Raw genomic sequence first — 26,229 nt, forward strand, 5'->3', positions numbered from 1 at the left:
TATATATTGTTTAGCATGACATCAGATGGTATGGAATACCCCTTTGGGCAGTTTGGGTCAGCTGTTCTGGGTCTGTCCCCTCCCAGCTCCTGCTGCACCCCTAGCCTGCCTGCTGGCAGAACAGAGCGAGAAGCTGAAATGTCCTTGGCTTAGTATAAGCACTGCTCTGCAACAGTTAAAACATCAGCGTGTTATCAGCACTTTTCTCATCCTAAGCCAAAACATAGCACCCTACCAGCTACTAGGAGGAAAATTAACTCTATCCTAACTGAAACCAGGATAACTGGAATATGCCCAGTGGGCTCTGTGGAGATATTCTGACATAATTCCATGAATTCTATTTCATTATGACAATATTCCATGTTGTTTGATTTAAATAAGTTCACTATTTCCCAGTTCTCTCTGTCCTCTTTTCCAACATTTCACCCTTTGATGCAAGATTGGTTCATCTGTTGTACTGTGGCATGTACAACACATTGGGCATCCCTACATCCCTGAAGTTCTGGAATGCTTCAAAGATGGGGTGAAATCAAGTCAGTCTGCCTTTTAGAAAGAAGTTCTACGTTTCATCCAGTAATTTATTCCTTTGTTTCCTCAGAAGTTAGAGTGTTTTTTTATTTTTATTTTTTTTTCTAAATTCTTACTTTTACCATTAAAAGACCTGACAAATGGAGACACAATCTAATTTTTTTCTCTTGGATTAGCAAATTCTGAAGTTTAAATTGTAGCCAATCAGTTTGGTTTTCATTAAAAACACCCACTAGACATGCTGCTCTTCTCTGACAAAGTACAGGTTTTTTTTCCATTTAAGCAGAAGATATTGGAAAATGAGGAAATATATCCTTTTGCCTATTTGTGAAATGATTGAAGAAGGATGTTTATCCTCTTTTGCTCACAATATAGAAATTATTTTAAGATTAGTATGTATGCATTAGTTTTTATAGTGTCATGTTAATGTTCACAGTATCAGCAAAATACTTTTAAAGATATAAGTTACTCCTTTGTCCTTCCTATTATATCTAGCTTTTATCCTATCAAGGATTTCAACAAGTATTCAGCAAAACTAACAGTAAGTTCTCTAATTACATTAACAGCTAACAAGTTATTTCGCTGTTACATAGGGAACAAAAAAATCAAGTGAAATGGTAGGCTTTTATGCCTAATGAAACCTCTTCAAAAAGATTAAGCTTCAGCTGAAACTTCACTAGTGCCTATCAACATTTTATTGTCAAGTTTCTCATTCTTATATCAAGTGAAAACTTTCAGTAACTTTATATATAGAGATACAAGCAGCTATATTGCACTCAACAGCTGATTACCTATTTAATCTCTAAACTTTTCCTGTTCACATTGTGTTCAGCAATTGTAGTACTAAGTCTCTCAGCAATAGCTAACTTTGCCACTTAAAAATTGAAATAATGAAACAATACTGAAAAAGTAAACCAATCTCCAGCACCCTGAAATTACAGCTTTGATTACTAAAGACTGGTAAAAGGGACTGTCTCACTTCATAAGCCTCACTGCACCTAATAAATATGTTCTGTTTACAGTTCCAGAATTATCATGTTTATTCTTATCTATTTCTCTCTGAAAAAAAAAAAGCAAAGATTTAACAACCTAATTGATATGCCATATTGTATTTTGCAACCCAGCTAATGTCAAAATTCAGCTTTAATGGTCTTAGAAAGAAATCCATACTTCATCCCATTTTTTCCTTCTAACTAAAAAGTTCCGTATTTGCCTGTTTAGGTGATGCTCTCCTTTTTCTTAAGTAGTTGCATTAGCATGTAATTGGTTATTAGTCTTAAGTAATCATTTTTAAGGAAATGCATTACAATTTACTGCAAGCTTTTTAATGAAGCATTCATTGCAAAAGACACGACTGGTACATATTAGGCCTCCATTTGAAGTGATTGAAATATTCCACTTCATTCCCTGGGAAACAGGGTTTCTGGTTTCTACACTTGCATAATTACATGGTTCAGATCATTTATTCCTATTGTAAAATCAGATTTAGGCCATTTTATTCCTTATGTCACTCAGTTCTCTTGCTACCAATAATTAACAGTTTCTTAGCAGTCAAAAAGCATTGTATAATCATAGTTGAATTTACTAGTCAATTTAAAATGTAAGACTTGGCTTGATGATGATTCATATAGAAAAAAAGTAAATCACAAACTCTAATCTCCATTCCGATTACTGAGCCTGGAGCTAGTGACACTTAGCAACATTACTGATTAGGTATGTTTTTTTAACTCAGATTTCATTGTTTGAGCATCCAGTTGCATGTTTTAATGCCTTGAGAAATGATAAACTCTCCAGATTACTTCTTCACAATAAAATACAGTTACCAAGAAAAAAGACATATTTAGAAGAACAATTATGCCTCAATAAAAACATGAACTTCCTGGAACATATTTGGTGACAATGTCAGCACTACCTATATTATTTACTGCAAAGAAAAGCCTTAGTGCAGTTGGAAAAAAATATATATCCATATATATTGTGGATGCCCCATCCCCGGAGTTTAAGACCAGATTGGATGAGACCCTGGCAACCCTGCCCATGGGAGGGGGAGTGGAACTAGATGGTCTTTCAGGTCCCTTCCAACCCGATCCATTCAATGATTCTATGATCAAAACAGGCACAAGAAAATTAATATTAAAAAACAAAGACAGCTGTTAAAGCTCAGTGGAATATGTATTGGCTGCAGAGCCTGTGTTCTGTGGGAAAATTACCAGTAAATAAATAGAAAGAGAACCCAGAAGCAAAGAAAATGTCCATGCTGCTTTGTGTGAGAGAAAAATAAAAAATAAAAATAATTAAAAAAATTGCTTTCTCATTTTTTTCACTTATTTCTTGTGATAAATATATATCAGTGTTTTGTTCCTCCATACTTTTATTTCAATCAATGGCATATTAATGCCAGGCTTCAGTTTTTCCCAGAAACAAAAGAGGCTTGCAAATAAAGACAGTTGGATCTTGCTGGACAGCACTTCCATGGTTAGCAATCCAAATAGAGTCAGAAACTTGAGAAAGATGTGATAAGGTAGTAACAGCAAAGTGGCATGTGTTGGTGTGCTTTTCCCCTTCATGCATACTGCCACAAGTGAAATAGTTTTAGCATTATCTAAATTTTTACTTTTTCATGATTCCTTATCTCTACTTTGCTTTAGGGGAGGAGGAGATTTCACCCAGAGAGCCACAAAGGCCCTTTTGCTAGTATTCAAATATTTGGAGGTTTGGATAAGACTGTTATAGGACTTGTCAAGCCACCAACACTTTCACATGATGCTTGTTCAGAACATTACTACCCTTCGTCCCCTATGACTGTGTTAAGCTTGGCCTGCTTCTTCTGTCCCCCTTACTGAGCTCCTTCTGGCTGGTCTTCATAAATTCAGGAGTCACCATCCTGGAGAAGCTGAGAGAAGCCTTTCACAGTTTCAAGTCCAGGCCCGAAGGCACAGAACTGATTATTTTCCCAATTCTGAGAAGCTTCCAGTAGAATTGATGTATATGATTCAGTTCATGACAGTTTAACCCAATGAAAGCCTAGAAAGCTGTTAACACAGTCGCATCACAATGACGAATATCGCCCAACCCTGGGCTGGCTTATTTGTGCTTGCTTTGATGTCTCAGTGATTTTTCCAGGAGTTGCTAGTGTTATTTCAGGACACTATTTTAGCCTATGAGCTAAAAATTACCTAACAAGTGGCAGAGCAGTCCAGGAAGAATCAGAACTGTAATGCAAATTAGGGCTTGTTGTACATCTTAGACAGGAGGTAGCAAGTGGAAGGGCTGAAAAGCAGAAGTAGTAAAGCACTATGGAATGAATGCCCCAAGTTTAAGAAAAACACAGCTTTCTTCCTCCATGAGCATTTGCATATCATCACTGGTGGACACTTTTATTTAATTTTCTATTTTCTTTCTGTGTGAGTTCCTTCTGCTTGGTCCATGCCCAGTGCTGACAGGAAGTTGCAGTTACAATCATATCAGCTACTCTAATTACAATATGGCATTGCAGTGATGTTACTCAATGATTCTAGTGAGTTAGAGGCAGGGTCAGGTCTGGGGAGAAAGTATTTAAAAATGAGAAATTATTTTTTTCCTTTCCTATTCAGTCTCTGCCAAGATTTTCATATAGTCTGAAGTCCTTCATATTACAATTATTTTAGTCCTGCCTAATTGTCAGGTTATGGTCAGATGTTAGCACATATCAATTCAAACAAATTTTACTATGCTTCTGGGCCAAAGGCACAGCAGTGGAAATGTTATGAATGCATGATGCCAGCTAGAAGATTCAAGACCTTTATGGTTTTTAGCAAATAAAAACTTCTAGTTTATTTGAAAGATTCTCTTATGAAACATATCTTACCATTCTTTTGTTATCAAATGCTTTTAACAGTCTAATTAGCTCTTTTATGAAGCCCTTTGAAAGACCTAGGAAAGAAAATAGAAGCAGCTAACTGTCTTTTCTTTGAATTCCAGGTATTGTTGCAGTCCTTTTCTGTGGAGTCACGCAGGCCCATTATACCTACAACAATCTGTCATCAGATTCCAGGATGAGAACTAAAGAGGTAGGGCATGGAAATAACTGACTTTATGTCTTCAACTGGTACAAGGAATAGACAGACATACTGACAGAACATAGCTGGATGGGATTCCATTAATGCAAATGAAAAGTCCCATGACTTCATTAGGGGGAAGATGAGATTTTGCCAGGAAAACAGTAACAATTCTCTGGCCAAACAAAAAATATATTCTTCCCAAGAGACCCAAAATATCAATCACGGAGATAAAGAGTAAGGAGATAATAGTTTACACCAGTTTCCATACAAAAATGCTGCAAGGTTAAAGAAATCCAAGAGCTCTGGTAAACAGGAAAGAAGTGGTCTGAGAAAGTAGATCCATATGGACTTTTAGAAGGGGACTGTAGAAACACTCCAGACTGTCCAGCCCCCACACTTGAGCAATGACATCATTTTATTTCTATCTCATTAAAAGTCTGATATAATTATAGTGATTGTGAAAATTTCCTTTTTGTTATTTAAAGTTTAGAGATGAAAAATTACATGAGCTGCTTTTAGTCCAAACAGGTGAGTAATATAATTGTAATTATTTTGAAAAACTTGGGGTTGTTCTCAGTACAGGAGATATTGCATTGCAATGTTGAAAATATTTTCCAGCACAAGGAATAATATTAGACTACCTTGTCACAACCTAGCTCCTGAGACAAGTCATTTAAATGCTGCTTTCTTCCCTTTTAATATTGACTTGTATGTCCCAAGAACCCCAGGTTATAGAAAATCTATATCTTAGAACAAAATGGAAACTTATGCTCCAGGGCTACACTTTTCATGATGCAATCTGGTACCCTTCTCAGCAGTTCCTCTGTTGTAAGCATTAGAAATTTTATGCAGAAAATTTCATCTCTTCTTGCACATCTCAATTTAATCAAAAATCCAATATTCTATAAAAAACATTTTGATAGAAAAAAATACTGGTCACAGTATCAGTTTAACTGTCGGACTCTCACAGATTTTAAATCAGAAAAAGTTTCTGGTTAGTACTTCCAGAATGAAAGGTTAGCTGGTGAACTAAAATGCATTTCTTCATACCTGCAGAAGCTGTTGATACTTAGAAAATATTCCAGCAGAAGACAGTAACTTTCCTTGGTGACTGTATTTTAGACAATAGCATTTATATCTACTACAGAATTGTTTTTATTTTGCAGAAATACTGAATTCTACATGTATGTGCTATTACTGCCCTTGCGTATAATTGTTGAAATTTGAATACAAGTCTTTTTCAGAGATTCATCTGCATGATTTAGTGATACATAGCCAGAAAGAGATAGAGGGCAAGGAAATTCCAATTACATATGAAAATTTTCAACAATGGAATTAACATTTAGTTTAAATGCATAATGGTTTTGTTCATGTTCATGCTTTTATTCCGTCACATTCAGCAGTTCAAAACAAAACAGTGAAAATAAACTGAATCTACACTTGAGCACACAGAAAAAAAAAAAAAATATGTGTTTCTCTAAGAACCTGTGAGTTTTATGCACCCTTTCTATTCTGTTTTTCTCTTCCCCCATAAGCTCTTAATCCTCAGCCTCCCTTACAATATTACAGTTCAAAAATTGTTGTCAAATTCTTCTGTATTCTTCTAATTTATTTTCTAATCCATATGTATCTCTTTCATATGTAGCTGTTTCAGTGAGATCTGCACTGTCATTTTCTTTCTCTCCCCCAAGAATTACCTTGAAGAAAATTTACTAAGCCACACACTCAGCATTGTCACAATCATGTATGACTTTAGTGCCTTATAAATGGACATTGTTGCTCTGACAGATGGCCTTGCTCCCAATTTAAATCATTTTTATTGCTCATTACTGGCCGAAATCACAGGCTTTTCAGTTCATTTATAGAATTATTGCAGGGCACTCTGTCTCTTTTGTTACAATATGACAGGCCTTTCAATAAGGATTGGTGAGCTGTAATGCACACTGACAAGACAGTGAGTTAAGGCTGAAGCTAAAACTAATGAAGAATATGGAAATCAGATTTAAAACTGTAAATCAGACTGTGAAATTGTGTTAGTTGTCTTTAAACAAATGCTTTTTCTCTTTTGTTTTGCGTAATCATCTTTACATTTTCTACTGGCTGTTAACATTTCATATCTTGATGGTAAAATTTGGTATGCAATGAGAGTGGTGGTGTTTCTGGCCATATTGCTGAGTCCTATGTTTCTCATAATACCTCATCATTTGGTCTAAAAGAACACATAAATAAAAAGAGACTGGTATGATTTTCTTCAGATGTTGATATAAAATTAAAGCCTATTTAAAACCTTAAATTTGCATTTAAGAACCTCTTTTAAGAATGGCTGCTGAAAGATGCCATATAATTATTAGTCCCTATGTATCCTTTGTTATCTAGTCAATCACTGATTAACATTCCATAAAAGAGAAGTACATGTATTACATTTTAAGGATCTGAAACTTACAGACTCTGAAACTACAAGGTAACATACATTTTGTCACAAACAATGGATTATTTTAACACTGTCGTAAGAAAAGGTGACAAAGATTAAGTGAAAATGCAGACTTTGAGAGAGTTTTCATTCATACAAAAGCCCCAGGTCTCACTAAGTATTCGGACAAATTCTATGTGTTTTTATAGCTTGTTTTTAATGTGAATGATGCTTTATGGCAGTATTTTTAAATCATCGTCATTGACCTGATTATGGTCACAGTGATTTTAACATTAAAATTGACATTGCCTTCCATGGCAACAAGATTTGGTCAAACAGCATGTTCCTGAGTTGGCTACATATAAAGTTTAATTTATCTAGTATATCTTCAGTGAAGGAGAAGATGAAACTGCTAGGACCTTATCAAAAGATATTTGATTCTGTGCAGCTTTCTCTAGAATTATTTACAGCTGCAAGTATAACCTCATATTATGCTGCAGGCAAACAACAGCTGCTTCTAAATCTTGGGACTTTATAGATCATATTTTGAATTAGGTTCTTCAGATGTACAGTTGTATTTGGTTAATTTGCTCAGCTACAAGTAAGTCAGCGGCTGGGCAGGATGTTGCTAGATAAAGAGAAATCACTGGCTTGTTGAAAGTGGGCAGACTGTATCTCTATACATCAGCTCTAGAAAGGGATGCATGAACAACACTTTTCTGCATGAAAAGAAGACATTCCTCACCATTTTTTTGTCTCTGCCCTCCCTCAGTTTGACTCAAATACCAAGCTAAGACCAGCCCAGTTTCCTATTGATGGCTTACTAAGAGAAGCTTCTAACTTTCTCTTAACAGCTATAAATGTTATCCAACATAGTTGTGAGTTATATCATCTAGTTATTTTCCTTTAATTTCTGGGAACAATCACAACAAAGAGAGAGCAATACCTCTCTTCAGGTAAGTGTGCGAGGGTTTGGAGAACTCTGCTTTCAGACCAAATGCTGTTCCAGCAAGCTACAGATTCTGAAAAGGAAATTCTGAAACACATCTCTGGTGGAAGCAGAGAAAGGGAAATACTGAAAGACACAGCAAAGCATGTCCAGCCTGCAAGGGTGTATGTTACATACTGCCCTGCCTGTCTCCAGTCACTCCACCAGTCTAAAAGTTGTTTACATAGTGACCTCTGAAATACTTGTGTCTAACAAGTTTGTGACGGCTGCTTTCTGAAATTAAGTGTAAGGGGCTCTCTTACCGCATTACTAGTTAAACAGTTACTCACATTTGTTCCCGATCCTGACAGCAAACCCATTAGGGAACACCTACCTTATAGAGAAAAGCTTCTAGCCTTATTGTTCAGCTGTGCTGGGAGTGCAGTATGTACAAGATGTCGTGTTAAGATTTCAGTGGCCCTTCACCTCCAAGGTTGAGAACAGGGTAAAAGTAGAACAAAAGAAATCAGTGCTGCATAACTTCTGAGTAACTTTACTGAAGCACGTAGTGCTACTAGGACTGCTTGAGCAAATTAACTTATGCTGAAGGATTGAAAATTCAGACTGGGATCTTAGATCTTTGCTCATTGATGGATACTGATTGATTCAAATTTTAATCTCCACACAATAAGGCAGATGTGATTATCTCTGATTACGGAAAGTCATCACCTTACAGAGAGGTGGTTAATATCTTCTGGAAAACTCTTGAAAATACAATCAGTTTTTAAAAGTTGCTTAGCTCATGACATAGCTATACATTTTTCATCAAGGAAGCAGGGTAGGGATTAATCATTTGATATCTACATCATAAATTGAGCTGTATTCCAAAAGCTGTTGGGTGTAAAAGGGTTGTGTTTATAAGCATATTATTTCATTTAATGCTTATTAACCATACTGATTGAAGAAGACTGACAAAAGTCACAAGTATGTATATTTATATTTAATTTGTCAAAAACAAAAACAAGTCATTATAGAGACTGGACCCTGATATGCCACTGAATAGTCTTGATATAGACTTTAGACTTTGCTGTTCCATCCATAGTTATAGACTCACTTCTGAAGCAAACTGGAACACATCTGAATACATCTGAATAGCAGAATATAACTTAAAAGGTGAATTATCACAATGGTGATGTCCAGACCCACCAGACAGGGGAAAAAAGCCAGTGAGTCAAAGCAATGTTTCCTGAATACCATCAGATTGATTAGTGAAATTAAAGTTCTAGGACTAAAGGCAAAGGGGTAGCTAAAGTCAGCTTTTAGCTCCCAATATCCAAATGAAGCACCACCACTGTGATCTAGGTGTTTTACTGCATTTCTACTGGCCTAAATATCTCTGTAAACAAGTTACACAAAAGCAGACCTACACTCAATTTAAACAACAAATCTCATCTCTCTAGATACAGAGGAGATTTCTACAGGATTCTTCCATCAGCTTTCTTTTCCTAAGAAAAGAAATAATCTACTGCAAATTTGGCTCCAGAATGCTTTCTCCTGAGCTTGTAATTGTTAAAAGCATGTGCCAGGACTGCAGCTTCTGTTTTCATCTTCCCATGAGAGAAGGGGAGCAGCTGAGTAGAGATGGCTATGTGCTACTACTGCCAAAACTGTGTCAATCTGCTGTTTGTGAGGGGTCTCACTCATGACACCTCACACACATTGTGCATTTGGGAGAAGCAGCCCTCTCAAATCAGAGGGAGCAACAGCACTAAATGAAATGGGTTTAGTGCTCCTTATCTTAAAGTGTCCACAGTCACGCGGGACATGAATGGGCCCTGTGGTTTTGGTCCTGCTACTTGCATGAGTCCTTAAGAGGTAAAACATTTAGAGCTATGCATACTTGTAAATCATACAGTCTATATTAATTTAGCTCTGGTTAATGCCAACTATTTTCTGTTATCAGACATTGGATTGTTTATAGATTATATTATAGGTAGTTTATGCTTCTAGGAAGAAAAGACCACAAGAATGTCAGGATATAATGGCTCTAACAATCCAGTCTCTTGACTTTTAAAAAACTCAAGAGCATTTCAAAACCAAGGAAAACCCTACTTATAGCAAAATGTCTTTGATAATCAGCAAAGAAACAACCACCACAAAACATATTTTTTATCCTTTTCAAATGAACAGCCTAATTGTCAGCTGCTGTTGTGATTTGTTCAGCAACTCTACTTAGGAAGAAATGTACTTTAAGGCACTGATAGGTCAAGTGTCTCCACGTAAATGATTGGCAGAGAGAAAGACTTAAAGAAAATAAAGTTATCTTTGAAACAAGACTACCACCAGTACCAGATTCTAATCAGTCCTTGCCTAAGTGCTGTGCAGGAGGAAGCTGTTTACCCAGCATCCCACAATCACTGCGCCTGCAGGAAAATTTCTTACTAGGCTATTTTTTCATTAGCTTCTCAGTTATACAGTACCAATGAAATACAGTACAGGCTGAAATAAGATGACATGCTTGATGGTTAATACTGTGAGAGTAAAATGGAAATTCTGTCTAACTAACAGATGAAACTCAGGTCTGGCACCCTCAAACAAAAAGATTCTTGCCTAAAGGAGCCAATAAAGTGCAAGTTCCTATTGAGCATTAAACAAGTTGCATGAATAAAGCACTTTCTTCCATTTAAGTGGAGACCAAGCATAAAAGTCAGGTCTGATGGACATTTTCCCTTCTGCCCCATGGTTTATTTTCTGCAGCTGAACAATAACAACAAAAGCTAATTTCCAGCTTCTTTGAACCCATTCAAGTCCAGACTCAAAAGCAATAAAGACTGGGGCTTCAGCCAGTGCTGCTCAGGAAAGAGTCCAGGTGACCAAGCTACAGTGGTCAGTACAGTGTGAAGAAGCACCAAATTATGATAACAAGAATGAGAAAATTAAATGCTATCTTAGGAAAAATTATTCCTGTTGGAATAAATTAACATAGTTTTATCCTTGTTTTAGCCAATTTTGCTTAAATTAAAAACTTTGGAAATGTTACCTTAGACAGGAAAAAAACAAACAAACAAACAAACAAACTTATTTTCTTATATATTTCACCCAGATTCTAGGTTCAGGGAGGGGAGTTGTTTTGGGGTTTTGCTTTTTTTGAGACAGGACCTATAGAAAAGCCTTCATTTTGCAACTATTCAAAATGATCAGGAAGAAAGCATGGGTTTATGAAAGGCAGATCCTGCTTGACGAACCTGATCTCCTTCTATGACAAAGTGATGCGCTGGGTGGATGAGGGAAAGGCTGTGGATGTGGTCTGCCTTGACTTCAGCAAGGCTTTTGACACCGTCTCCCACAGCATTCTCCTCAAGAAACTGGCTGCTCTTGGCTTGGAGTGGCGCACGCTTCGTTGGGTTAGAAACTGGCTGGATAGCCGGGCCCAAAGAGTCGTGGTGAATGGAGCCAAGTCCAGTTGGAGGCCAGTCACTAGTGGCGTCCCCCAGGGCTCGGTGCTGGGGCCGGTCCTCTTTAATATCTTCATCGATGATCTGGACGAGGGCATCGAGTGCACCCTCAGTAAGTTCGCAGATGACACCAAGTTAGGTGCGTGTGTCGATCTGCTTGAGGGTAGGAAGGCTCTGCAGGAGGATCTGGATAGGCTGCACCGATGGGCTGAGGTCAACTGCATGAAGTTTAACAAGGCCAAGTGCCGGGTCCTCCACCTGGGGCGCAATAACCCCAAGCAGAGCTACAGGCCAGGAGATGAGTGGTTGGAGAGCTGCCCATAGGAGAAGGACCTGGGAGTGATGGTGGATAGTCAGCTGAATATGAGCCAGCAGTGTGCTCAGGTGGCCAAGAAGGCCAACAGCATCCTGGCTTGTATCAGAAACAGTGTGACCAGCAGGGCTAGGGAGGTGATCGTCCCCCTGTACTCGGCTCTGGTGAGGCCGCACCTCGAGTACTGTGTTCAGTTTTGGGCCCCTCGCTACAAGAAGGACATCGAGGTGCTTGAGCGGGTGCAGAGAAGGGCGACGAAGCTGGTGAGGGGCCTGGAGAACAAGTCCTACGAGGAGCGGCTGAGGGAGCTGGGCTTGTTCAGCCTGGAGAAGAGGAGGCTCAGGGGCAACCTTATTGCTCTCTATAGGTACTTCAAGGGAGGCTGAAGCAAGGTGGGGGTTGGTCTGTTCTCCCACGTGCCTGGTGACAGGACGAGGGGGAATGGGCTTAAGCTGAGCCAGGGGAGTTTTAGGTTAGATGTTAGAAAGAACTTCTTTACCAAAAAGGTTGTTGGACACTGGAACAGGCTGCCCAGGGAAGTGGTGGAGTCACCATCCCTGGAAGTCTTTAAAAGACGTTGAGATGTAGAGCTTAGGGATATGGTTTAGTGGGGACTGCTACCGTTAGGTCAGAGGTTGGACTCGATGATCTTGAGGTCTCTTCCAACCTAGAAATTCTGTGTGATTCTGTGTAAAGCAATATTCTCTCTGCTCCCTGGTCTAAGATTTAGCTAACACTCAGATGCTGAAATTATGGCAGAAGATTGTACTGGGTCCCTAGATTTCTTTACCTTCAGGGTATTTTCTGTCTTCTTATAGAAATATCCCTGTCACTCATCCTTCTGAGAGAGGAAAATTATACAAACATGAAAAGGTTGCGAAGGGAAGGGAAGGGAAGGGAAGGGAAGGGAAGGGAAGGGAAGGGAAGGGAAGGGAAGGGAAGGGAAGGGAAGGGAAGGGAAGGGAAGGGAAGGGAAGGGAAGGGAAGGGAAGGGAAGGGAAGGGAAGGGAAGGGAAGGGAAGGGAAGGGAAGGGAAGGGAAGGGAAGGGAAGGGAAGGGAAGACGTGGCTTATGCTGCATTTAGCACATGGCTGATAAGAGTAGATATGTGAAATTGTTTAGAAATTTCTGCTAATTTTGAGACAGCTAACATATGGGAAACAAGACAAGTCACAGTTTTAGACCCTGCTAAAAGTCCAAAAGCTCACATATCTTTAGGTATTAGCTATCCTTACATCTTTTGCCTGGCACCATGGCAAGAAGCAACCCCTCATTGTAGCCACTCGCTGTTGTCCCACACTTTCTCGTATGATGTCCAAGTTTTAACTTCCAAGGCACTGAGCTCCAGCTACACCACCAGCACACTGTGCACTTAGGAGTGTCTGCCTAAGCTGGACGTCCGTGTGCATCTCTACAGTCAGTGGGTCTGTTACTAACAGGCTGCCCTAGTTTCTAAATTGCCTTCTTATCTCTGATTGAGTACGCACCACATGCTTAGTGCTTGTAATAATTATTACCTTTAAAATGGATTGAAATTGACAGGAAGTGTACAATGAATTTCAGTTTTCTACACAGTTGTTTTCTGTGTTTAGCATAAAAAGCTGAAGATGGGAATTGTGCCAAATGCATTGTTTGACCAGATGTACCATAAGATCTTATGGAACCCTGTAGAATTGTATAATGCTATAAAGAAAGCTAAAGCTGCTTACTATGTGGGTTTAACAAGAAGAATCATAACAACACTAGAAAATCATGATTTCTGTAAAAGGAATTATACTACCATGTCTTTCAATCTGAATTTCTCAGCAAAATCCTCCATTATCTGACTGATGTTCCTGATTACTTAACATGCTAAAAGAATGTTAATCTGCACTCTCCTCACATGCCGCTCCCCTTAAATTTATGTGGAGATGTTATAATTGTTTTCTGTCTTTTACCTGTGTGCTACGTGATGGATGGGAAGCAGATAGGAAACATTGCTACAAGATAACATTTATAACTATGGTATATCACTAATTAAATGCTTTAAAAACAAAAACAAAAAAAAAAAACCTCTGTTTTTCAAAGGAAGAGATCAGACACACTGCTATCCTAGCCATAATACTGAAAATACTCAGCGTCCACATACAGTAATCTTGTCCGTATATCCAATTCTACACTCTATTCTTTAATCTCTGTTTTTTTCTCTGTTTTTGTGTACCAGTTTTAGTGTTTCCTCAACTGAGAATGTGTAGATTTACCCTGGCCTCATTAGTTTCTATCAAGCATGTGTCCCTTTGTTATCAGCATTTTTTAAGGCATAATATCTATCACACACCCATGAATAAAATAATAATAATAATAATAATAATAATAATAATAATAATAATAATAATAATAATAATAATAATAATAATAATAATAATAATAATAACAATAACAATAATAATAATAATAAAAAGTATTTTGGACCTATGAAAAACAAATGTTGAAAAACAAAGCAAAACAATTTTTGTTCATCTTGCTTAAGCACAGGAAATGGAAAATACACATGCTCAAGTGTAATTCATGCCCTGAAGAAAGACAGAACTGTAGAGAAAGCAATACTTCTTACAGAGAGGCTCATCTTGTGGAAAATGATGTCATTTTTGATGCTGGTAGGCTAAGGCAGCATAATTCCATATGCAAACTAGTTCCCAAATAGCTTCATTAAAGTTTTTACAATCTGTTTAAACATTAAACATTTTCTTTAAATATTAATAAAGTTCTTTGATTGTTAAGGTTATAGTTTACTCTTTACAGCACAGTAGCAGATGCCAGCCATTAGCTAACATATGCCAATTGAAATTAAAACCTACAGGCCAAATTCTCATTGCCATATAGAGGAATATATATGGGAATTCCATGTGGAGACACATGCTGTATTTTCTTTGAAAGAGGCTCTGAATCACAAATGAGACTCTCATATGTCTAAATTTGTATGGGGGAGTCAAACTGTATGGAGCTAAGTAAGCTACTGCAGAATCAAAAAGCTGATTCACAGAGCTATGCAGGTGATGTAATTTTATTTCACACGTCTATTATTGTATCTCTCAGTCTCTTCACAAGAGGTGTGAAGAATGACCGCTGAAACATTTCTCCTTACTGTGAGTTGCTAGCACTTTTCTCTAGTTTTTAGGTCTGTGCCCATGCAAAAATCCAGCTTTATACCTCAACCCTGTAAAGTGCATCTTCTAGTGTTGTGAAGAGAATTTCATCTAAGCATGTTGACCATCAGATCAGGTCTCTTCCTAATTATTGATACCTCCATATCACTGCAGTTGTTGAATACACAGGGAGGAAAAGCAAAACAAAATCAAACTAATCCTGGCCTATGAAAATATTATTGCATCATCAACATGTAGGACTGAAACAGAGCAAAGTGCAGTTTAATATCCCATTCTTAGAGTATATATAGTTACTTTTATGTTGAATTATATTTTAGTCACTTTCTTGTTTTCTAAAAGCTGATAAATACAGCATCCCCTTAAACACTCACAATCACAACTCCTTCATCTTAGAATTTGTGACAGAGATTAAAAATAAATAAATAAAGGTAGGACCCTTCATTTAAGTATCTCTTCGTTTTTCATACAGGTAAACAAATTTAATAGTTTTATGTCAAGAACTAAAGTCCTCTGACTTTAATGAGGTTTGGATTATGCTATAAATGAGGAGGCTCCAAATATAATATTAATATATAAGTAAAAGTACTGATATTCTTTCTTAAATATAGTAATGTAATATAAAATATTGCGTAATCATAAAGATTTTGTCTCTAACTTTTGCTTTGTCTGAAACACTGACACTTCACATGTTTTGTGTTAAGTGATTTTACTACAGCATATGTCAGTGAATTTCCTGATTATGGAATGAAGCTCTGTAAAGCATCTGTTTTGTATTACTTTGCATTTATTATTATAAATAGAATAGAATAGAATAGAATAGAATAGAATAGAATAGAATAGAATAGAATAGAATAGAATAGAACAGAACAGAACAGAACAGTTGGAAGGGACCTACAAAGATCATAGTCCAACTGCCTGACCACCTCAGGGCTAGCCAAAGTTAAAGCATATTATTAAAGGCGTTACCCAAATGCCTTTTGAGCACTGACAGGCCTCTGGCATCAACCACCTCTCCAGGAAGCCTGTTCCAGTGTTTGACCACCTTCCCAGTGAAGAAATTCTTCCTAATGTCTTGAACATGCCCTGGCACAGTGTTGTGCTGTTCTGCTGTCCCACGCATCCCGTCTTTGGTGGCCAATGCCTCCTTCTCTATTTCCCCTGCTCAGAAAGTTGCAGAGAGCAGTGAGATCACCTCTCAATCTTCTTTTCTCCAAACTAATCAAACCAAGTGTTCCCAACCTCTAAATCACAATGCAATGGAAGCATTAAGCACATAGTTTTAAAAAGTTTTAATTTTGAGGGTATTACTAATAGGTTCCTTTCTTATAGCCCTTTGTTACCTTACACTTGCATGAGAATGTGTCAATATGTGCTTTACTGTGGGGACACTGTGTTTGGTGTAGGAATTAATATAGGTATTTCTTGCGTGGTTAGGTAGGTTACACTGTGATTTTTATAAAGCATCAAGTGTTTTATCACAAATGTGCACTCACCTGACAGAAGAAAGTTGGCCTGGTTTGGGAGCTAACAGATTTGCTGATGTTTTGGGGCTTCTCCTTCCTCTGCAAACAGCAATGACTTTGCACTGCCCAGAGAGGCTTAGGGCAGTGGGAGGCTTGAAGGAATCTGAGCTGTTCTGCAGTTTCTGGCGTTACCAAGCTGCTGTTGACTAAGGTCCATTCTTGCAATCTGAAATGTAATTTATATATGTTTGCTTTTTAATTTGTATGACTCTTACATGACTGCTGATCACTTGCCACTCTCTGTAGATTTCAGTATCAACTAAAACCCGCACAAAAACCTTGGTCAAAACTTTTTCAAAATATGTAACTAATACTAAAATTCTCACAATGAGTTGGAATAAGAAGAAAATAAATACATAAAAATGAGGCACTGTAACAGTCTAAACTATTTGCCAGTATCCCATCTTTTTGGTGACTGCACAGCTGTGTTTCCATCATGTGATTAATGGATTGTATACCTTCAAAAAAGGCATTTGTACAAAATGGTAGCACAGTGCAAGAAATACTAAACAGCTAGCTGTATCTCATCTGTTTCTCATGGTGCCATCTGCGGAAATCATCAAGGGCTAAAAAGCCCTTAGACAAAATCTTTCAAACTAAATGTCTACATTATGACTAAAATTCATTTAAAAGACAGTTTCCTGTCTTTTCACGGAGTATATACCTGCTTCCATTCACCTAAAATACTGAAAATATCACATAAGTTTGAGCATCAATTTCTTTCTCCTCTGCTTCAGTCTCACTAGTTTAGTTGGTGTGGACCACCCTTTGCCTCCAGCGAACTTCAGAAGGGTTCTTGGTGTTTGATAATTCAGTACAGACATTAAGCATCCTCAGAAGCACACCCTCATGCAGTGACTAATACTTTTCTTGAAAAACCACTTCTTTGTATGAGGTGCCAGATACCACTTCTCTATTCCACCCACCTCCCACTTTCCTACAGATTCATATCAAGAGTTATTTTAAAAATGCATCAAAGAAAGACTAGTTTTATCTATTCACTAAACATGCTATTTTTTATGAAAAATAAAGAGTGGCCTTAACTCCTGTATTTAAAAGTACAGGTGTATTTTGGTTTAGGGATTTTAATTTCTGCTTGTCTTACAGTGTTTGTTTCTGCGATCAGTGGTGGGATTTGTGAAACAACACCAAGAGCACTAGTAGTGACATGGTAGATCTGAAAACACCAGAATTCTTCACTATACTTTCTTCAACAGTTTCTGGTCATTTCATATCAAGTCATTATAGCCAAATGCAGACATGTCCCACTGAAATTAATTACTATTCTATCATTTGGATTCAAGTATCAACAGGCTCCCTTTGTTTGTGTGCACACTTAGGGATCAAGATTTCACCTTTCAGACTCTGCACCCTAGCAATATCCACCAGTTGTAGCTTTTGTACTTTTTCCCTTTTAAATTTTTGTCCTGGTTGTGCTTAATCCTACCTATTTGTCTCCACCAGCTTTTACACGTACTATCAGTGTGTGAATACACACACATACACAGAGGTACACTCCGTGCTATGTAAAATGGACATATAAGCATTACTGATCATTTCCTTTATTTTTTTTTTATTTTTTTTTTAAGTTCATCTCCACTTACCCTTCATCTGCAATTTTTTAAATGTATCTCACAGATACACATGTAGTGTGTTAGACAGCTCTTCATTGTAGCCAATTATTTACTCAGACTGGAAGTACCAAGGTTGCAGCCGCTTCCAAGCTAACTTGTACTTGATGACAGCTTCCCTGTGCTTTATGCACAAGAAGGTCCTTTTTAATGTGCATCACCAATGAGTATCTGACATTTTCTGTATTTTGAACCTTTCACACTTTTGAATTGAACCTTTCACACATAATGTTCAAGCAAAACCCCCAACCATTCTGTGCCTCATTTATCTCAATTCCATACAGTCTGCACTCTGGATTGTATCTCTAAGCATAGGTGACTGCTAGATTAGAAAATACACATACTGCAATGCAAAAGGCAAAAAATGTGACACAAACATTTCTATTGCTATTCTTTCGGAATAATAAATATAGCTTAACGTGGTCAGGAGCTCGTGTTATTCATCACCAGTTAGAGCAAGAAGAGTTCTTAGAGGAAGCTTCGTACATTAGAAAGTGACAGTCTTGTGTCCATTCTCCTCAACCACTGTAAACAGACACATAACAAAACAGCATGTTTATAGAAAAGCCCTGAACAAATAGAAAGTCGAGAAGTTATTTAGTAAGCACTGTCCTACCTTAGAATATACACTCAACAAAAATAGAGCAGCCTCTCATTAGAAAACCATATGCTACTGTTTTCTGGATTTAGATAAATTATAGACTTGATTTGCAGCTCTTAGAGCATTTTTCACTGAAATTTTACAGACTGTAAAGGGCAGCATCAATATGGGTAGAGAGAGGCTGCAATACTGCTATTTCTATAAGTGCAAAGAGAGAAAATATGTTGTCACATATGTTGAATTTGCAATGGGATGGAAGTCATTGACATCAAATAATTTTTTGAAGTCTTGATTCTTGCCAGAAAGCACAAAGAATGGACACTACAGACTTCATAAGAAGACTTCTTTTTCTCTCCCTGATAGGTTAAAGGCCTTCATATTGATTACTAGCTCCTAATATGTCAAAGACTAAGTGAATTTCTTTTTAAAAAAACAACAAAACTTAGCAAGGGAGGAAATTGTTTTTATGAACTCACTTCCAGAATTAATATTACAGAATATTTCTTCTCAGCAAACTGAAATGGAATAAATTGCATTTGTCCTCCATAGAAATTGAATTGATCGTCTGAGGTTAGGACTGTGATAGTGAGTCATAGAAAAACACTTGAGAGGGGTGGAGAAAAAAAAAAAAAAAGAGGAAGATTAGATTGATTTAGAGTTTTGCTTTTGAAAAATCAGCAGCAGTTCCTCTAATTCTAACATAAATGCACAAACATAAAAAATGTATTAGTTCATCACAATTTTACAAACTATATTATATTGACAACATTACTGTTTCTCTTTGACCAGAAGGAGAGCAGCCAGGTTTTAAAGTCTCCTTTGTTAACTGTGAAAAAAAAGCATGTTGAAATTGGCTTTAGCAAAGCCACAAACTGTTCCTTTCTTTTGCTAATTTTTTACCAATGTTCCATAGCCCGTAACCATCAATGCATAATATCTCTTCTTCCAGCTGATTCACAATTTACTGCCCCAGAAAGACAGCTTCTAAGAAAGTCTCTTTCAAGATATCCGCAGTAGGTCATAAACAAAAGCTTCCTTTTTATTGATGTCATTATTATTTTGCGTTTTTTTTTTAGTTCTTTTTCTTCTTGATATAGTTTATTCTCTGATCTCAGGTTTGTAAGAATACTAGCTTAATCCTAGACAACATATGCTGTTCATGGCCTTTTCCTTTTCCTTTTGCTCTATCAGCTAACAGAACAGCTTTCAGCGTTCCCAGAAAATTCCAAATTCATGCCTAAACACAATGATTCTAGCACCACCATTAACTGCTGACCAGTCAAAAGTTCTTTAAAAATCTTTCAAATGATTCTCCAACTACAGTCTGGTGTGCCCTGTCTTGAAAAAAACCTTTCTTAATGCTTACAGAACAGTACAGCACTCACTGCTAGAGTAAATGTGCAGAGCTTTAACTGCAGTAATCCCTGAGCATATTATCTTGATACAGCTGAGCACTGAGGATCTTCCCTTTGTGCCTGCAACATCTCAGTTCAGAAATTAATGATAAATAAGCACTTTGAAAATGGTTGTTCTCACTTTGTGTACTAAATAACAAGTTAGATGAGAAGCTATAGGAGCAACAGCATCATCCTCTCCATTTTGGCAGTATCTTCCATTAAGGTGTCTGACTCAGGTCATTTATAGGAACAACTTAATGCTGTAAAAGCTGGTTGAACTGCAGGGAAGGCAGATAGTGGTCTAAAATGTTTACTCTCTTACAAATGATGCACATTAAATAATAAATAAATAAAGTTTGCAGACATCCCCTCCCCCCAACCCTGTTCCTAGGCAACTTAATTACAAGAGTAATGATAGAATAATCAATTTTTCTACAGCTAGATCCAAAGCCTATTGAAGTCAGCGTATAAATTCTCAGGAGGCTCTGAATCTGGTTATACTATCACAAGTGCATAGCAAAGTTTCTACTGCTTTCCGTGCCCAACACATATAAGAAATGAGTATATTGAGTTTTAGATTTTGAACAGTCTTTCTTATTTGCCAATTAATTGATAAAAGGGAATAACAAAGTTCTTTCTGAGGGCTGATTTGAATCAAGTAGTTAATGATGTTGGCAGATTCATTGTAAATACAAACCAACCTGCGCTTCCATTCACCCTGAGGTCAAACCTTTTTAGACGTTCTGAAGTTTTTAATTCTTAAATCATTCTCACTCTTGTTTTCATTACTCATAGTAAAAACAAGAAAAATATTTGAATTCATCTGCTTAAATTTCAATATTTTTGGTTTAAACTTCTTTTGTTCAGCAAAGATATTCCAGACCTATGACATTTTTAATAATGGAAAGGATTTGTTTTAATGTCTGGGACCAATAGTTTTACTTTACTGTTGATAGTCAGAAGCTAACATGTGTCCTGTGCCAGTAATTTATCCAGCTTCTCCCATGCTGAACTTTAGTGGTGATGTGTAGATTATGCCACAAAGATTAATCATAATGTGTAAATGCAAATCATTGTTGGCCTTTCCTCTCCCTTGGTTCTGATGCTTTCTTTATTTCTTCTTCCTTTTGGTTTCCCACTTCTTCCTCAGCCCTTAAGAATCTTTTTAACCTCTCAGCTCTAGAGAGAAATAGAAAGTTATTGTGTGCCTTCCATAAATCTCTTAGGGTTAAATTTATTGAATTCATTAGCAAAGCCTACTGACAAAAAAGACCAGAACTTTGCACCAGGACATAAAAAAAGATCCTGTAAGAATTTGCTTCTGTTGGTGTGTTTGTAAGTTTACAGTCATATATTCTTGGATATCAAAATTATTACTATATACAGTTTATAGTCTATAATGAATGAGTTACTTTTGCTGATTATAAGACTTCTCTAAGTCTTAGATTTTGCTAAGATCAAAGTCTTTTTCTAAGATTTTGCTGCATCTAAGACTTATTCTAGAAATGAGCACTATATCACTATGCTGTGAAGATTCATTACAGCTGTATAAAGGATTTCAGGCAAGAGCTTCAAAACAAACTTTCAGATTTTAAAACTTTTAATCAAAACTGAAAGATTAAATAAAGAAATTAGACTATAATAAAAGCTTCTACAATCTTATAAAAATATGATAGTCCGAATTCCCACTACATTTTAATTCAAAATAGTTAGGGAAAAGGAACTTTCATCAACTATTGATTTATCAATATCCTTGACTTCATGGAACATATTTTGTAGCCGTGTTCTAATTAAATAGCAGTATTCAAATATCATACATTTCATAACCATCACTTAACATCGACTGTTTGGGATTTTAAGAGCTCTGTTACCTCCAAATCTCTCTTAGAAAGTATAATCAATTTCACATCCTAGCTTCCCAGCTGCTGTTGGACTATTGCAACTCTTTTTTTTTTTCATCAATTGTTTTGATGTCACACAAGAATATATCACTGTAAGATGATATACCCCTAGACAGGTGGCATTCCTCCATGTTGCTAGATAAATCAATTCAACTAGAGGCTTGAAAGTACCTGCAAGAGGTGGATGACATTCCTTCAAAGGGTATTAAATTAAATGGAAGAATGTAATATTCCCATTAGTGAGTAAAATTCACTGAGTTTTCCAGCAAATAAATTCTTGATGATCTAATTCAGCTTTTACCCAACACTCTCATACTAACATTATTCCCCTGAGGTGAAAGAATGCTGTTTAAAATATTAGGATTTAATAAATATTTCATTTTCCATATCCCCAACCATAAGCGGACTATGGTCTAGAATATGTTCATTTTGTCCTTTTCTATTTTTAGTGCAGCAGAAATGGAAACTTAGTGTGTCCCATCTTCCAGGTGCACTAATTACTTACCTAGATAATCTCTCTAACATTCAGTGAAAATTTAAGTAGTTCTATAAAGTGGATCAACTTGCAAAACCTATTTTGGTGTAGTTTCCCTATTTGGCCTGAACTTAACTACAGAGATAGAGGGAAGGAATGAAGGAAGGAGAAGAAAAAAGAAGGTGCTTCTCTTACCTCACTCAAAAGTTAGAACTAATACGGCTTTTACATTATATAAAATGGCTCACATGACTTAGAGTAAAACATCAGAAGAAACTTAGTGGTTACAGCAAGGCTTAAGGTGTACATTATTTGCATTCATTCCTTTCTCTACTAGTGAGAATTCCAGGTGACGCTTCCCAGAAGAACGTCCCAACCTGAAACTGATTCTTTGCACATCCCTCTGAGCTCTTACAATGGCTGAGAAAAATAATAATAAAATAATAACAAAAACAACAACAAAATCGGTATATCTGGAGAACAGTGAGGTTTTAAATGCATAAATATTGTTGAACTTAATAGGTATTTTTAACATCAGTCTTTTGTAATAGCCACTCTTATGGAGAAAATAAACAAACCAAAGCAAATAGTAAATAGCAGTGTCAGTAATTCACTGAGCTAAAACCTAAACCAAGTGCTCAGGTTGCACTTATATTTTTGTAATTAATACTCTACCTTTAGACATGTTGACATTACTTCAAACTTACATTAGTGATTTATTACATCTCTTACTTTAGAACTATAAGCAGATTTATAGACTATGTGGAGAGGTAGAAATGGCACATTAAAAATTAGGGTTCTTATAGTTTTATACAGAAAAAATGTCTTATTACTATGTGTATATTAAAATGGTTTCTAGTATAATTTTCTGGTAGCCTTAGGGAAACTAATGGCAGCATATGAGCATTTTAATGTCTATTTCATTTAAAGTAGAAATAGGTTAGTGGCCTGTGTGGGAGGCAAAGAAAGAGAATTTATGGTTATGAACAAAATACTTCTAAGGAATTCAACATAAGGGAAATTTTTGAGTACCATTTAAGCAGACTATGGACCATAGTATGGACGTTGCTTATGGCTGCCCAAAAAAAAAAAAAAAAAAAAAAGCAATCCTGGAAAATCCTGGGTGTCCCAGGAAATTGTGACCTCCAGAAGAAAACGTAATCGTCCTATTCTTTGACTTCTTATCAAAAGGTCTTGATATCTCATCTTTAAAATATCACAGAATCAGCTAGGTTGGAAGAGACCTCCAAGATCACCTAGTCCAACCTCAACAGAAACATTAATGTGAAAGACACGAGAGTTTGGGAATGTGCTTCTATGGAAGCTGTTTCTTAAAGAGGCTCTCAGATCTCTTTAGAATAAATTGCATTGTTCTGGTGGGATTTATGTTACACAGCAGTGTCAGTTAAATGCTTAACAGAGTATCTCCATAAGCCCTGTATTGCTGTGCTGGGTCTGGCTGGGGTGGAGTTGACTTTCCCCACAGCAGCCCATACAGGGCTGTGCTGTGCACCAGTAGCCAGAGCAGCCCTGCTGTCCCAGCAGTGCTTTGGCAAGCGCTGAGCAGTACTGGCAGAGCACCAAGACCAGCTCTCCAAACCCCCACAGCACATAGGCTGGTGGTGGGCAAGAGCTGGGGAGGAAACCTCACCAGGACAGCTGAGCTAAACCTACCAAAGGGAGATTCCAAACCAAATGTTGTCACATGGAGCAGTAAAAGCTGGGGAAGGGGAAGAAGCTGGGGGGAGCTCTTGTTATGAAAGCACTGGTCTTCCCAAGCGATCATTATCCATACTGAGGCCTTGTTTCTCAAGACATGGCTGAACATCTCTTGCTGATGGGAAGTAGTGAATAATTGTTTTCTCCTTTTGCTTCTGAGTAGCTGTCCTGGTTTCAGTTAGAACAGAATTTTCTTCCTAGTAGCTGGTGGAATGCTGTGTTTTGGCTTAGGATGAGAAGAGTGCTGATAACACCCCGATGTTTTAATTGTTGCAGAGCAGTGCTTAAACCAAGCCAAGGACGTCTCAGCTTCTTGCTCTGTCCTGCCAACAGGCAGGCTGGGGGTGCAGTAAGAGCTGGGAGGGGGCAGACCCAGGACAGGTGACCCAAACTAGCCAAAGGGGTATTCCATACCATCTGACGTCATGCTAAACAATATATAGGGGTGGCTAGCTGGGGGAGGGCGCCGGACTGCTCGGGGTTAGGCTGGGCATCGGTCAGCGGGTGGTGAGCAATTGCATTGTGCATCACTTGTTTGTACATATTATTAGTAGTAGTACTATTATCACCATTGTATTATTATTATTATTATTATTATTATTATTATTATTGTTGTTGTTATTATTATTATTATTATTATTGTTGTTATTATTATTATTATTAGTATTAGTATTTTCCTGTCTTATTAAACTGTCTTTATCTCAACTCATGGGCTTCACTTTCCATTTCTCTCCCCCGTCCCAGAGAGGGAGGGGGGAGGGTGAGCGAACGGCTGTGTGGTGTTTAGCTGCCAGCCGGGTTAAACCACAACAGTAGCCTTTGCTTAATTTATTTACTTTCCTTTAATTAAACTGTTCCTTATCTCAAACAACAAGCTTTCATTTTTCTCATCATATTTTCATCCCTCTGTCCTTCTGAGGAGAGGAGTGAGAGAACAGCATGGTGGAGCTGAGCTGCCCATCAGCTGTTAAACCACCACAATTGCTATCGAACAAAAAGCAGAATTTGAAGAAACACTCTGCTGAATACAGGAATAAAAGTGAAGGAACAAAAAATCTTGGGAAGTCTGGAGGACTGTGTTTAAGTTTTACATTATATCTACAAGTGTCATGTTCCGGGAAAAGACACTCAAATATCTCACTTCTTTTGTGCCAATAACTAGTTCTGAAGGATAATTTTAATATTCTGTTGTGTTGTGGTTTTTTTTTTGTTAAGATAGGGTAGGAAATTTGAACAGGCTGCACTTCACAAATAAATGCATCATATGAGTGACATGCTTTTAAAAAGGGAGACCAAACTATAGGGGGAATACAGAAGACCATGAATGATGCTAAAGAACTAATTTTACTGTTCTAAGGAGCCGAATCCCTCATACCTGTGCCTGGGATAGGAAGGAGTCTCATTTCTTTAGAGTCTAACCCAAATCAGCTATTCAAATATATTCAAATAGCACTTGGATTTTTGCTACAAAAAGAAAGTAAACTAGCAGGCAGTGCTCTGATACTGGAAGATTGAAATATTAAGAAATTAGAGATTATTATTATTAATAATTACAATTAATAATAACAATAATAAATAAAAAGCATGGTTCAGGACTAAAATTCATGTTGGGGGGCAGCACAGAATTTTGTCCAGTTCATGCCCAGGAACATGATTCAAGAACTGCAATGGATTACAGTCTTGCATGTATCTTACATAGATGATGCGGCTAACAAGCATCACATAAACTGTAAAATATAGCCTAAGAGAACAAAGTCTTATGCTCGTGACATAGGAAATGCTCGTGTCCTAGTGAGAGAAAGTAATATACTGTATATGCTGTTCATGTTGACTGAAAACACATAGTCAAGAATTAGAGATTTTTATTTTTAGGAATCACTTATTGAAATAGTTCTGAAGGTTTGAAACAATATGCATGTAGCCAGAAAAGATGAAGCTATAGGGAAACATAAAAGTTGCTCTACAATGAATTCACAGAAATACCTAAGTACTGCATTTTGACCAGATTGCTTGGAGACATGGGGTGAGAAGTCTGAAAGCAGTAATGTCATGAAAGCACTTCAGGCAGGAGTTAAGAGCGTGAATTTAATGTTGAAGACAACTGAGGAAGAATGTACAGCAAAAGCAAGGATACAGCAAAATCTATTTTCCTTCCAAAACTG

At 37.2% G+C, this 26,229-nt stretch overlaps 1 protein-coding gene across 1 annotated transcript in view; it reads left to right on the forward strand.

Moving 5' to 3' along the window:
* The window catches only part of SLC9A9 (solute carrier family 9 member A9), a 226,536-nt gene that overhangs the window by 98,029 nt on the left and 102,278 nt on the right, over positions 1–26,229 (forward strand). The window contains exon 9 of the mRNA XM_082767482.1: positions 4,489–4,577. Coding sequence (XP_082623608.1) covers positions 4,489–4,577 — 89 coding nt within the window. The remainder of the gene's footprint in view (positions 1–4,488; positions 4,578–26,229) is intronic.

Source organism: Aythya marila (genome assembly GCF_965140915.1).
Source record: "Aythya marila genome assembly, chromosome: 9".
NCBI classification, from domain to species: domain Eukaryota; kingdom Metazoa; phylum Chordata; class Aves; order Anseriformes; family Anatidae; genus Aythya; species Aythya marila.